General features: G+C 51.5%; 1 protein-coding gene across 2 annotated transcripts; it reads right to left on the bottom strand.

The window, feature by feature from the left end:
- Positions 1 to 1778: 1778 nt before the first annotated feature.
- CLN6 (CLN6 transmembrane ER protein) lies at positions 1779 to 13251 on the bottom strand. Of its 2 annotated transcripts, XM_068958517.1 has the most exons (8): positions 13129 to 13232; positions 12721 to 12960; positions 11596 to 11710; positions 10618 to 10716; positions 7636 to 7824; positions 7471 to 7526; positions 5048 to 5170; positions 1779 to 2153 (listed from the first exon to the last, which is right to left on the bottom strand). In XM_068958517.1, the coding sequence occupies exons 1-8, from the start codon at positions 13209 to 13211 to the stop codon at positions 1865 to 1867; spliced, it is 1194 nt and encodes a 397-aa protein (XP_068814618.1). In that variant the 5' UTR covers positions 13212 to 13232; the 3' UTR covers positions 1779 to 1864. The 2 variants fall into 2 exon arrangements, with proteins under 2 accessions (XP_068814618.1, XP_068814619.1); XM_068958518.1 differs by lacking the exon at positions 12721 to 12960 and having other exon boundaries at positions 13129 to 13251.
- Between the last annotated feature and the right edge of the window lie 1366 nt (positions 13252 to 14617).

The raw sequence follows: 14617 nt of genomic DNA, 5'->3' as shown, positions 1-14617 counted from the left end.
CTAAGATACGGGTCCTTAAATCCTGCGGGACAAGGACTCTCCCTCTGAAGAGCAGAACGGCTTCAATAAGTAACTTGAGTCACACAACTTTTACCAAACGTCTTTATTCTGCGTGGTTTGCTAATAACTTTTTTTTCTTTTTACACTGAGGTTCTGTTGCACAGGGGTTTAATACAAATGTTATGGACATAAACCATCACAACGATTAAGCTGAAGAGTTTTAGGAGCTCAGCTCCATCACCTGAGGACTTGAGGATTAGCGAGCGGTGCTACAGGAAAGAACTACAGCGCGACCACCCGGAAGGGACGGCAGATGGGCGAGACTCACTGGGTCACGTACACACACGCGCGGCAGAGGTCCTCCACCCGCTGTTCCTTGTAGGTTGTGGTTGTGAAAATTACTGGATTCGCTGGGAAGTCGGAGGCCCCGTGCACGGCTGGTGTTGGCAGCAGGGAGCGCGGTCTCCGTCCTCCGGTGGGGAAGGTGCCTCCTGCCGGCTCCGTGCCACATCCCGGAGGTGCCGGATGCCCGAGCAGGAGCAGGCTCGCCAGCCACCTTGGTGACGCTTGTGGCTTCGCGTGATGCTGCCGAGCAGCCCGTACCCTCTCAAAGCCGCGGCTCTGCCTCGTGCGGGCGGCTTCCGACTCGTCCAGACGTCAGCTGAGCCCAGGGCCGAGAGCCTGGCGGGGCCCGGGCGCCCGGGCGTGCTCCGGGGACCCCTGCCTTGAGGAGGAGGTTGAAGGACGGGCGGTTTCACGCTCCATCTGTCTGAGCTGCAGGCGGGTGAGAACTGGAGCAGGGCTGGGAAAGGGCTTTGCCGCGTTTCTGGCGTTTGGGCAGCGCGCAGCCCTGTGCGACGGGCGCTGACGGAGCAGGATGCGGCTTGCCTGGCCCTTTCTGTCCAAGGGACAGCGCCAGGTCCCTGAACCAGGGCTATCGCCCTGGCGGTGATGTTAGCCCATTTTTCACCCGTAACGGGCTGTGCCAGCAGGCCCAGCCTGGGGGCAGACGCAGGGCTGGTGACCCCAGGGGAAGGAACGAGCCCTTTCTGCAGCCGCCTTCAACTCCAGTCTGCCTCCATCCAGGCCCTTCCTGCTCCTGCGTTCAGCAGAGGGCTGAACCCGAGCGCTGACAACCAAAGCCCCGGCACCAGCGCGGGGGCGGGTGCGTGTGCGTGGGGCCCAGCCCTGAGTCCCCGCACCCTGCGGTGGCGGGGAGACGGCCGGCGCGAGCAGAGCCTGCGGCAGCAGGTCAGGAAGAAGTGCCCAGCCTCCTCCGCAGCGCAAAGCCCTTCCCCTGCCTGTTTACTCGGGCTTGGAGCAGCGTAGGAGGAGGGGATAAATCTCTGCTGCTCCGTGCCAAGGTGCGGGGAGGATGAGCGCGCGCTGAATTCCTGGCAAACCGCTCTCGCTAGAGGACGGGAAGGCTCGCTGCGGTAGCAGCAGCGGGACGGCCGCTCAGCAGCAGCGTGGACGCGCGCGCTGTTACGTACCACCTCGGCGCAAAGCTGAGGGGCGCGCACGCACACAGGACAGAGCTGCTGAGTCTCTGCTCTGATGAGGAAGGGAATTGCTGCTGTCCTCTAAGCACCCAAAAAAGGTCCAGTATAGAGTTGCGTTGTCACAAACTAGAGATGGTTGATGCGAGGCTAGGGGAGGTAACTGTGCCGTGCTAGCAGCTTCTAAAGCGTTAACAGTCACAGGGACTCTCTTTCCCTTTTGTTCAAACCACCCCCCTCCTTAGCTAGGTCTGGTTAACATATGATATGCCTTGCAGCTAATGTTGGTCAGTAATTTATTTGAAATATGTCTACATTAGAAAAACTAGATATTTTTTCTTCAAATCACTCTAAAATATCAAAACTTATAAACTTTCCTTTGCTGCATGGAGGTTGTTCATGTGCAGGGTGTAAAATGCCCACGGCTCGGGGATATAGATCACGCCAGGGTACTTCTTCCTGAGAATTTTGTCATTCCACAGCCAAATCACCCAAACAGCAATTAGGACTAATGTTATGATGAAGGAGTAGAACAGAAAAAGCCCGTTGCTGTCCAGGACAAGTCCTTTGCGTTTCTGGTGCATCACTAAAGCCATCATGGCAAAGAAAGTGAAAATGTAGAGGATGAAAATCTGACCCTCTGTCACGAGATACCTACAAAGCAAAAAATACCCATTAGTGCCCTCTGGGAGGAAGCACAGAGCAACAGCAGCACCCAGCTCTTCTAGTGTTACTTGGGTAAAATGTCTCACCCTGAAGTCTCCCCAGGAACCTCCTGCGGGAGATGCGACCTTGACAGCAGGAACTGGCCCTGATGCTAATACCCAAAGCCCCCGTCTTCTGCTCAGACAGCTGTGTTGTGCCTGAAGAAGTGTTTTGCTCTCTAGCAAGCTTTCCTGGGGCAGATTTGCAAGCCAAGCGCTTGGGCACCCGTGATGAAGCTTATCTGACCGCCTTCTGCTGCGAGAGGCAAGTATGTACGAGAGCTGTGTGAACAGCCAGCGTCACGCTCAGCACCGTCTCCCTGCTCTGCGTCTAGGTAAGCAAAGCTGTGCTGCTGCTCTCTACTGCCATCTTTTAAACTCATTGGTTTTTAAGTTTCTTATCAGTAATTCATCAACAGGTTTCATTAACAGAGCAGGTAAAGAAACGTGTGTACCCGATATGGGTTTTTAAAGGTGATGGTCCCACTGTGTGAACCAGAAGCTTAAAGGCAAACCTGAGGCGAGGCTCCGTGTCTAACCCTGCAGGCGAGGGAGAGGGGCTCCGGTGGGAACCCGTGGCAGGCAGGGCTAACCCGCGGCCCCGGCCCCGCTTTGTTACAGGGCAGTGTTGCCCTTGCACGCTGCTCTTCATGGCTCTGTCCAGATTGTTTCCAGTGATGGTAAAAATAGTCATCGGCTCCTCGTTTTACACAGGGAAACTGAGGAACAGCAGGAAAGGTATTTTTCTAAGGGCCACAGTAAAGGTCACTGGTCAAATCAACCAGGGAGCCAAGGACTGTCTTAAACAAGGACAGCAGATGTACAGAGTGCTTGTACTCTCAACACCTTCTCTGTGTGGAGCCCCAGCACAGCACGGGAGGGTTTAATCCTAAACTCAGGGTTGAAGTAATAAATACCATGTCCTCCCTGTTTGGGATCTGACTGGGATACACAGATGTGTGGTCATTTAGTCCAAAATCCGTATCTCCCCCCTGTGCTGTATGTGGCAGTGGCCAGTCTTGGTTGCTTAAGGAAAAGGGTGTTAGTGAGACAGCAAAGCAAGTTACCCTTCTGCGACACACCTTCCTGACTGCTAATCAGCTGCTTAGAGACTTCCTGATCTGCAGGCTGCATCTGGGCCGTCCTGTCTGACTGCCACACGGGGAACTTGTCTTCCTTGTGTCTCTCTGGCTGTTCTGAGGCCATTCGCTCCCCGAGCCTCCCTGTTTCCTCTGGCAGCGAGTCCCACAGCTGTAATTACACGCTACATCAAGAAGCACTACTCTTTCATGTTCCTTCAAACCTGCTGCATGACGAGGCACTGGGTGCGCTCTAGTTCTTATCTACAAGAAACGGTGAATAATCATTACCAGGTCTTTCTTTGTTTTTCTGCATTGCACAGACCTCTGAGCATGAATCAGTACGGTGCTCTCAGTCTGGCAGAGTCCAAAGAGGCAGCAAGCTCATCAGGACCACTGGAAAGCAGACACTTGGGATGATAGCTCTTGAGAGAGCCCATCTGCAGGGGGTGGTGGAGTTAGCAAATGGGTGTCTCCTTAAATAGACCTGCACTGAGAAACTGCCAGGCTGACAGGAGGAAGTGAAGGAATTACACTTACTTGTTCTTAAATTGCTAGCACACAAACTGCAGTTTCACGCTGATGTATTTAAAGGAAGTGCAATGGGGTAACTGGGAACTGACCAAATCATCCTGATGACTTTGACTATCAAAAATTAATTTACTGTATAAAAACAGTCTCAGCAGGGGGTACAGCCATGGGCAAAAGAGAACAGCATCTCTGAAGATGAATGACAAGTTGTTTGGCTGCCATCAGGGAAACCATTTGAGAAGATGAGGCTAATGAAAATGGGAAATAAATAAGACCTCTCTCAAAAGGCTATTTGGACCCGCAGGGTGGGCTGCAGAGGCAGCGTAAGAGCATCACACAAATGGTCTGCGCTCTGTGTAAAACCTCCAGACGACTGATGAGACAAATCTCCATTACCACGAACAACCTGAGATCAGGTGGATGAGCTGCAGGCACTAGGTGACTGCCCCAAAATCTTTAAGGAACACAGTCTCCTTTGACAGCGACTAGCAGGCTTTAAAGACGGGACGACAGCAAGTACAATGGAGGCTGAAAGCCTGAGCTCCAGAGATAAGAATATCTCAGGAATCCTGATATAGGATAGAGGAGGAAAAATACTGACTTGACTGTTAATCAGGTGGGTTTGGAGCAACTGGTGCAGGGTGGAATCAGTGCCAGAAGAGACTATTTCCCACAACAAAGGGAGCGGACTTGTCTCCAGAATACACCAGCGTCAGGACCATCAGTAGAAGGGTTATTTATGTAGGATGGAAAGGTGCCCCATAGTGCACAAAGAAGCAGTTCTCCACTGCAAACGGATGACCTTTCCTCCGCTCAGTAGCGCTGCTTTCTGGATGAAAAACATACTTGTGACTCAAGGCCTTTGCCAGCACAGAGCTGAAGTCTTGCCCCTCTAAAAAAGAGGGTGCTGCCCTTGCAGAACCGGTTGGGCTGAACCTACCTGCTCCCACCCTGTTAGTCAGTGGGGGACGACACGGATGAAGAAACGCACCCCGCAGTGACAGAGTGCGCTGTGCTGACAGGTGAAGCTGAAGTTGGCCCAGCTGACCTCAGGCCCGGACAACTTGCACAGGCTAAACAGGCCGCAAATTCCAACAGACCTGGTTTGATTTCTGAGACCTGCACAGCACAAGCTACAGAAAATTCCACTGTGGAGAATGGAGAGCTCCTGCCTGCATGCCTTGAGCACATGCTGCCATCCCTCCCCTGTCCAGAAAGGACAAAAAGCACTTACCAGTAATAAAGGCTGCTTGGCCCCATTAGAAGCAATGCAGCCAGTGGCATCCTGCTCTCTTCTTCAACAGGAGTAAAGCAGCCAGTGAAATATATAAACAGTATCAGAAAGAAAGGGATGTACCTGTGAACAGAAGCAGACCTCCCATCAGAGGTGTGACGCTGGAAAACAGCATCTCTATGTACTAAGCTCTGGAGCCTACACTTTGCCCTCACTGCTGTATCACGGCCTGGCTGGTTTTCCACATGCATTCATCCGTTATGTCTCTATTATGGTCTCAGACGCAACGAAGGAACGGAGATCCTTGTGGTAACCGACTCTGCTTGCATTACGCCAGCATAGACTAGCCCTCAGCTTCCAAATGTGTTCGCTCTGCTAATCTTTCACCAGCAGGCAAGTGTTTAAACCCTGCCCCCAAATCTAAACGCTGCATGTAGACAATTCCTGTGTAGGAATTGCCAAAGAGCAGAACCAGAGGCCAGCCAAGCCTGCTCCAATCTTATGTGCTCGAGTTGGTGAAGCAATGTGTAACTGGACCGCCTGCAAAAACCATAAGGTCTAATGCCATAGTGTCATGCTATGACCACAGTGACTGTAAAGCTATAGCTTCTCTGCAAGTGTCACAGCTGTTGCTATGAGATTACCATCATGTCTAAGAAAGCCCGGCAGTGCCTAGTGTGGGGCTATTGTATGTCCTGGCTCTGCAGAGTGCTTCTGAAGATTATTAGACTTCTGGGGCTCTCACAGGAAAGGCCAGAGTTTGCTGATTAGATCAAATGCTGGGTTCAAGTGCTTGGTCGAACAATTGCATTTGTTACGCTCCCAGCCTCAAAAAGCTGCTTAAAAGTGCATCGTGTTGTGGTAAAAGCTAAACCACAGGAAAGCAGGACGTGGACCAGGATTTAAACAAACTAACAGAGCCCCTTTTTAAAGGAATGGAATTTGCTTGCTTTGCAGTTCCTGAGGAGAAGAGAAATCTGAAGTAGCCTGATGAGAGAAAGGCTTCCCTCTGCACTGTCAGAGAGACCTAAGGTTATCTGGCAGCAATAAAGGGATAGACAGTTCTCTCTGGGGTCTTCAGGACACGCAGAGCCGTGAGACCAGTCCATGCAGGATATGGGACATGTCTGCACTGATGGCTGCTGCTCTGCCACCGTCACTGCCTGGCTGCAAGAGCCACACCAGCCAGGAGGGTGCAGTCCTGGACCCGAGGCACAAGCAGGTGATCAGCACATCTGCAATACTGCAGGAACCTGGCCTTGTTGGTTCAGATGCAGCCCTCCAATAAAACACTCTCCATAGCAGCTTGTGCCCACGTGGATTTAATGTGGAAATAGGATTGTCAAGGCCTGCATCGGCAGGGCTGGAAGCAACCAGCACCATTCTGCAGAAGTCGCATATTCAAAAAGCCAAAGGTGCTCTAGCAAAAGCGTGCTGAGGTCCTGGAAGGAGAGGAACCTGCCTGAACTGAGATTGAGTGATTTAGACACATGGGGCTAAAATCACAGATCGGTGCAGAGGGTGGACACTTGTTCCCCTAGAGTGAATCTGTGCTCTGGAGCCAAGGGGGCAGTTCTGTTCTGAAGTGTGATCCTGCTGTCATGCTGAATCCAGCAATGGTACAGCCACGCATGACTAGGGGTATGTGGCTGTTGGGTCAGCAAGTTGATTCAGCATCACGTGCGGTCGCACAAGGGCTAGGTATACTCTGAGTAGGATGCAGCTGGAACTGCAGTCACGCTGGATTAAGCCTACTGTCAAACTGGACCAAGTACTGCCAGGATCAGCTGTTGACAACAATGCTGCCGTGGTGGTGAAATTAGAACTTGGACCTAACTGAGCTCCCTGAATCAGCAAGGCTGGGAGTGCTTGGGCCATGTACTCTCTCTGTCACTTAGTGGCATTGGTCTAGCTACATGAGCAACCCTCCGCTCTAGCTGGAGGGTTGATAAATGAATGCATGATAAAGGAGGGAAATGAGCAAATGTCTAGAGCATCCTGGAGAAACCAGGCAAAATCGAGCTGTTTTAAAGTCAACCTCTAGAGGAGCAAAAACATGGGTGGTCACAGTCAATGAGTTTGCCGAATCCTTAAACTTGCACTATAAACTGTCTCTTTATCTGGGTATCCCATAAAAGAGGCAACTAAGAGAGAACAGAGGAGCTGTTCCTCTGTTCACTGCAACTGTCAAACTGCATGTCCTAGAAATATCAGCGAGAATGGCAGATATGGTAGACACTAGTAGGAACAGGCAATTTTCAAAGCGAGAAATCCACGGTAATCACACTAGCTGTAAGAATGTTACCTCAACTATATCTCATCAGCTGTGTTGTTTTTCTTTACATATTAAGCTACGAACAGATCAGATCTGCCTTTCCTTGTGTTATGTCCTGAGGCCACTAGATAAACTGTAAAATGCTTACCACATTGAATGACCTAAATATTCATCGTAGTAGTACAGCAGCTCAAAGGAATCAATCTGAAACACAATGAAACATTTAAAATGGTAGAGGAACAGGACATTATTAAATAAGAACAAGCAATTAATATTTTTAAGTAAGCGTTTGCATCAAACACAGCCTCTTTACCAGTGTCTCTGGCTTCAAGTTTTTGATGATTGGATTCTCTCGTACAGACAGATGGTGCTGGTAGCCGCTGAAAATCAAGCGATGGTTTACAGAGTCTCCAACCAAGTGGATGCTTGCTCCCATGACAAACACGATGATGCTGACGTACACCATTGATCTTGGTAAGGTCTTAGGGGATCTTTCAATGAGCTAAAAATATAGAGACATACTGAACAGTGAGGAGGTTTGAGGAGGGAAGCACGGCGCTGTAACCAATTCTGCCCTCTCTAACTCAATCGTGGCTAGCAAAAATCATCTAAAACCAAGCAAAAGCCTGTAAAAAATACTGTAGGTTACGTTGCCATAGCAGAACTGAGCTGCTGTCCACAGCTGTTAGCACCCTGACTGGGAAATAAACATAGCCCATCATGGACAAATCAGTGTGACCGGACCAGAAGAGAACGTGTTTCTCTTATTGCAGTTTTGACCCCCAACACACATCTCCAACACATTTCCATTAGCCTATGTGGCTTTCAGTTTTGTGTACGCCTTCTATCCCTTTTTGCAACAAGGAAAACTGACTTTGTGGCCTTGTTAAACCTTTCTGCAAAGCAGCACCCCTTACTAGAGCCAATGCTTAGACTGAGTCAGTCATCCAGTATTTCTAATACAGTACTCAAGGCAATTTATTCACCAGATATGCTCCAAAACATGATTAATTAGGAACAATAAGGCAGCTGCTTTCTGTAGTTCCTTTGCTAAATCTATTGGAAAGCCTCTCTGTGCCCTCCAGTGGTGAGAAGAACCTCTAGCATCACTCCAACTGAGAGCACAGTGCACTTAACTCCTTTGGTTAAGAGACATTTGTTCATTTATAATTCTCTGCTGGATGTTTTTCAAAAGTCTCTTTTTTGATTGCTTGGGTGTTTCTTCTTCCCCTCCCTAAACCCCTCCCTAACGGAATTTGACTCATTGTTCTCTGTGCATTTGCTTCTAAAGAGGAAGCTTCATTTAAACCAAACTAATATATAGGAAAAAATATATTAACCAATAAAACAGGTTGGTGACTGAGGCAACCCTTTGAGTACCAGCAGTCAAATTTAATGATGGAGTGCTCCCTGTACCCTTTTGTGGTCTGCTTAGGTCTGGGTGGAGACACGTACGTGTGGCTGAGGGGGAGCCCCAGTATGACCCAGAGTCTGGGGCAAGCTCATGCAGGCCAGACTGGGGAAGAGAAGTAAGATCTATCTGGAAGGGAGCTCTCCACTAAAGTTGCAAAGTAAGAAGATATCAAAATGCATAAATCTCAGCTAACGTACTTTGTGATTTGGGACCCAGGAGATGGAAACCTGAAACATTCTCTATGCCTCAGAGAATGAACTGCAGAGACCTATCAAGAGAAAACAGCAATGTGACTACTTTTGCGGTCATTTCATAGAAGAGACGCATGCCTGGCTTGCTTGTTTGAAGTCGGCCCTGCTTTCCCAAAATCTCACTGCCTCTGTAAGGAAGGTGCATTAAGAGTAAATTCTAAGTCGGCCTCAAACGCTCGGGGTCAGCGTGAATGCGTCAGCCTTGCCCTGCTGGAGGATCAGCAGTGGCGACCTTTGCCCTTCTATCTCTGTGCTGCCAAATCAGCTTTGCAACCCTTCATAGATGGTCTCTATATGCACTGAAAAGCTCCTTATTTGTATTTAATTTTGAGGCTTAACTTTCTCTTTCTCTATAACTGCTGTATGAATGTCAAAGGACTCGCAGATAGGTGAGGAGAATAAAAGGCTCAGGTAAACTCTCATCTGACAAGAGAAAAGGTTGGACATTCCTTCGAGAGGGGATTGGATAAGAGAAACGTATCCTGAGTGACAAATGGCTTTTTTGTGCGTGCTAGTCCTTCATGCTCTGCTGCCAAGGAAGTCAAAGACAGCAAATTTTCACCCGATGAGTACCTAACCTGTAGAAATCAGTTGTGTCAGACTGAGACAGATTAGACTGAGAGTTTCATATACTTCAAACCGTCCAAAGGACTGGATATTGAATATTCTCTTTTTGGCCACAATGGCATTTAAAAACTCCCAGACTCCCAGAGAGAGAACCACTTATGACTCGGGACAAAATTCAATTTCTAGCTAATGAAGGTTAAAATATATTTATAATTGCTTTCTCATATTTTCCGGCTGCTAACTATTTAATATAAGAAGATTTCTAATGATATAACAGTCTTTAACCTCGTAAATGTTTTATATGATCCAGCGGCTGGCAGCTGAAGCTAGATAAATTCAAGCTGAAGATGTAATTCTAATGTCGAAGAGCAAGTGTAATTAAGCACTGAACAATTTAGAAAATCTTCTATAGTTCCAGCTTTGTTAAGGTCTTTAAATCATGGATGGATGTTGTCTTAAAAATATGCTTTAGCTCAGCCAGGGTGAAGGACTCAAAATTCTACTGAAGCTGGCGTTACTGTGGGAAATAATCTGCTTTGTATATGCAGGAAACATGATTAATAAGCAAAATGATTTCCTCTGGGCTTAAATTTCTGCCGCCTTCTCCTGGAACTTGTGCTGCTGCCAAAGGCTGGAGGCTGACTCAAAAGGGTCACATACAGAATCCAGTCTAACCATGTCTGCTTCAATTCATAAAAAACAAGTCAGAGGAACTAGTCTGGACTCCCACTAGTTCATGATAAACAAACTGCATAAAAATGAGAGAGACCAAACGATCTTTCTGTGGCCAGGACTGGCTGCTGTAAAACCTGCTGAAAACACTTATGTCAGCAGGGTGTGGAGATGGTCACGGCCTTGCTCTTTAAGAGACAGTACCTTGAATTCTTTCTGGAGTAGAAAAATTCTAACTACAGTAGGACTGGCTCATTTGCAGGAATTTGTGAGTAACTAACACTTGTTCAACAAGCTTCTGATAAATTCTTGTCCTTTAGAAAACTGTATTAGGAGCCCTGCTTTTACAGGTAATATTTCAAAAATGAAACACCTCTGCTTTGAGGTTTACCTTTAGCAGAAGAAATGGTGTGATAACATTGTAAGCCATGTGGAAATAATCTCCAGCACTTGGTTTGTTCAGTGGAAACCACTCCAAAGGTAGAATAATCTGAAGAGAGAGGAAAGAAGCACATCAGTACATGCTCACGACCCAGCGGGCAATTACCGTGTTTTGTTTTCAAAGCATCTGCAGCCCCCAGCAACTGGCTGAAAGACAGTGGGAGAAAGTCTTTGTTTTGGACTGCTGCTGCTTCCTACTTGTTACGGTTTGAGTTAACAGCCAACTAACTGGCTGACTTGACTTCACATGTTAATAACAAAATGGAGTAACTCTTCTTGCAGTAAACACAGCTAAAACATATTTTGGAAATATGCACTAAATGAACAGTATATTTACATCTCAGCCACTCACTCTTGCAGTGCCACCAAAAGCCGATGGTGTGAAGCTGTGTGGCTAGGTGAAAAGGGCATTCAGGAATCCTACAGTAACACATTCCCTGTTTAACACTTTGTCATGGTCAGATGCTGGTAACAAAAACAAACAAACAAAAAACCACACATACTTTGAAGGCAAAGACCACTTCTGTCCTGCCATGCGTTATCTGGAGAGCTGGATTCTCAAGAGTTCCTAAACTGCGGACCTACCGGCAGGGTAGGGTGAAGAACAGCATAAACCTCTCTAGTTAGCTTTTATGTTAGGAAAACATAAAGTTGCAGGATAAGTGACTTGGAACCAAGTTTCCCAGATACCTTCCTTTCTACTTGCGCAACACACTTGGTAACAGTTATTCACACCAATATACCCCAGAGGTCCTGATTTCAGAGACACGTTCCTCCAGGATGTCACTTTGGTGAAGGTACGCAGCGTGTAGAAACAGTCTACCAGCCTACGTGGGAAGTTCTGGGTTGAACTGTCACAACTCTGCTATCCTATATCCTAAACAAGCGAAGTGCACACACCCAGCGGGCCTGCCTCTGTCACACTCACCATCGCAATAGGACGCCCGAAGTCCAGCACCCAGTTCTGCAGAGTAAAGTAGAACCACAGATCAAAATGAAATTGAGGAGTCTTAAAGGTATCTTCACTCTTGACTGCTCCGTGCCTAATAACGACAGAAGTCAAAGCGTCAGTCTGCTGTGGTCCAGCACAGTCAATGACTCCAGTTTTGTACTCTTGAATGTGTGTGGGTTTTTTTTTTCCCCCTTCCTCAATCATCCCTCAAGATTTGTGTAAGACTAGGGCAGAGAGCATGTTTCAAGTGATCTGGAAAAGGACTATCTCGCTATATGCGGTGGTCACAGACCGTGTCTCAAGCAGCAGAAACTCACACAGCAAATAAAGCAGGGAGAAATGGGCCAAATATCTGATGTCATACACCAGGTTTCTGAAGAGGCAGGGGACAGAAGCCAAGTCTGCGTCCCTGCCCATAGCCTGTGCTGTCCTGGCTGACGGTGTATTTCCTGGGTTTGAGATCTGCGGAGGAACAACAAAGTTGAAACTCCTGACAGAGGAGGAGGCAGTACAGAAAGGCCAAGCATCATTAACAAAAACTGGTGCACGCCTGTAAGAAGGCTGTCAGTGGCGGCGAAGTGAGCACAACAGCAGGAGGAAAAGCTTTAAGCCTTGAATTAAGTGCCACTATTTTTAATTTTTGCATGACAAAGCAAAATTAAACTCCCCGAGCACTTCTGGTGAATGCTAAAATGCATTGATGCCTGGTGGTACTCAAGCACAGGGATACCCTGGATGTGCTTTCACCTTGAGCTCTGAAGATTATTCTCCTCTACTTCTGCAGAACAACTCTGCTGAAGCCTTTCCACCATATAACACCCCAGCACTGTCAAACCTTCACCTCCTTACAGGAAAAGCAGCCGTTTTATCTTGGCTGTGCCACAAAATGCTCTTCTGTGGGGCTGCGACCAGAGGGGCATGGCTGCGCCGCGCTACCTGAGCGCGAGGTCTGCACCTGCGCGAGGGCAGAGGAAGAGCGAGGGGGCCCTGGACGAGCCGGTGAACCTGGGGCACCCCGGACAAGCTGGAGGTACCCTGGGCGAGCGGCGGTTCCTCGGATGACCTAGGATATCCCGGACGAGCTGGGCACCCTGGACGAACCTGGCAACTGCGGGTGAGCTGGGGCATCCTGGATGAGGCGGGGTAGCCTGGAAGAGCTGTAGTTCCTTGGAGAGGGCTGGGGGCACCCTGGACGAGCTGGGTTTCTGCAGGAAATCTGCGGTAACAGGGATAAACTGGGGGTGCTGTGGATGAGTTGGGGGATCTGGACGAGGGTGGGGCACCCTTGTGAGCCGGGATATCCTGGACAAGGCTGTGGCAACCGGGACGAGCCGGGCAGCCCTGGAAGAGCCCGGGGAGGGGGGAGGAAGCAGGATGAGCTGGGGGGCCAGGACAGGCCGGAGGGCTCGGGGGCCCCGGGTGAGGCGGGGGCGCCTCTTCCTCCACCAGGCCCGGCCCGGCCAGGCCCGCCCCCCCCGCGCGCCCCCCGCCGCCGCCGCCGCCGCTCACCTGCCCTGGTAGAGGGGCCCGGCGGGCTGCGGGGAGCCCGGGGCCGCCGCCGGGTGCGGCCGCCGCCTCGCCGAGCCCTGCATGTGCCTGCGCCGCCCGGCTCGGCCCGGCTGCGGGCCGGCCCCGGCCGCCGCGGCTCCGCCCGGGCCCGCCGCGGCGCCGCCGCCGCCCCAGTGCGGCTGCGCGGCCCCGTCGCCATGGCAACACCCCCTTCTCCGCCCGGACCGGCCTCGGCGCCGCCGCCCCAGTGCGGCTGCGCGGCCCCGTCGCCATGGCAACACCCCCTTCTCCGCCCGGACCGGCCTCGGCGCCGCCGCCCCAGTGCGGCTGCGCGGTTCTGTCGCCTTGGCAACACCCCCTTCTCCGCCCGGACCGGCCTCGGCGCCGCCGCCCCAGTGCGGCTGCGCGGTTCTGTCGCCATGGCAACACCCCCTTCTCCGCCCGGACCGGCCTCGGCGCCGCCGCCCCAGTGCGGCTGCGCGGCCCCGTCGCCATGGCAACACCCCCTTCTCCGCCCGGACCGGCCTCGGCGCCGCCGCCCCAGTGCGGCTGCGCGGCCCCGTCGCCATGGCAACACCCCCTTCTCCGCCCGGACCGGCCTCGGCGCCGCCGCCCCAGTGCGGCTGCGCGGTTCTGTCGCCATGGCAACACCCCCTTCTCCGCCCGGACCGGCCTCGGCGCCGCCGCCCCAGTGCGGCTGCGCGGTTCTGTCGCCATGGCAACACCCCCTTCTCCGCCCGGACCGGCCTCGGCGCCGCCGCCCCAGTGCGGCTGCGCGGCCCCGTCGCCATGGCAACACCCCCTTCTCCGCCCGGACCGGCCTCGGCGCCGCCGCCCCAGTGCGGCTGCGCGGCCCCGTCGCCATGGCAATACCCCCCCCTTTCTCCGCCCGCGCGGGGCGGCTGAGGCCTGGCGGCTCATCACACGGCTGCGCCCTCAGCTCGCCTTAACGTTGTAACAAATAACCTCGCCGAGACGAGATCCGCGACACGCGAGCCCGCCAAGCCTCTGGGAGGGATTTCGGGAGGGAGAACCACGTAGTTAGAGGGCGAAGGCAGCAGAGGCCGAGTGGGTCGGGGTGAGGGCCGGGGGAGCTGCGCGCTCAGCTTCTTCCAGCAGCAATTCCCCCAGCCAAATAACCCGGCAAAAAGGCCGAAACAGCCCCCCACGGCCAAGCTGCCGGGTGGGGTTTGCGCTTTTTTGTACAGACGGGCCCCCCGAAGCGCAGCAACGCTTTAGGAGAGGTGTGGGTGATCTGGGCTTAGCTGCCGAGGGAGGGAAATCATCGCCAATCCGTCGAGCCCGCGACCTTCCCCCTCCCAGCGCCGTCCCTCTATTCCGCACGGAAAATCTGGGCAGCTTATTTTATTTGCCTTCCCTGGCCAAAGCACGCTCGGATAATCTTTGCTATTTTTAAAATAGAGGAAGGGGAGAAGGATGACGTTTGACGCTTTACATGCCGTTTGGCTCAAAAGCGGTTGGCCCTGAA

This window comes from Struthio camelus, chromosome 12, assembly GCF_040807025.1.
Source record: "Struthio camelus isolate bStrCam1 chromosome 12, bStrCam1.hap1, whole genome shotgun sequence".
In the NCBI taxonomy this organism is placed as follows: Eukaryota; Metazoa; Chordata; class Aves; order Struthioniformes; family Struthionidae; genus Struthio; species Struthio camelus.
Note: the sequence above shows the minus strand (reverse complement) of the source record. Positions and strands in the feature narration are given on the sequence as shown.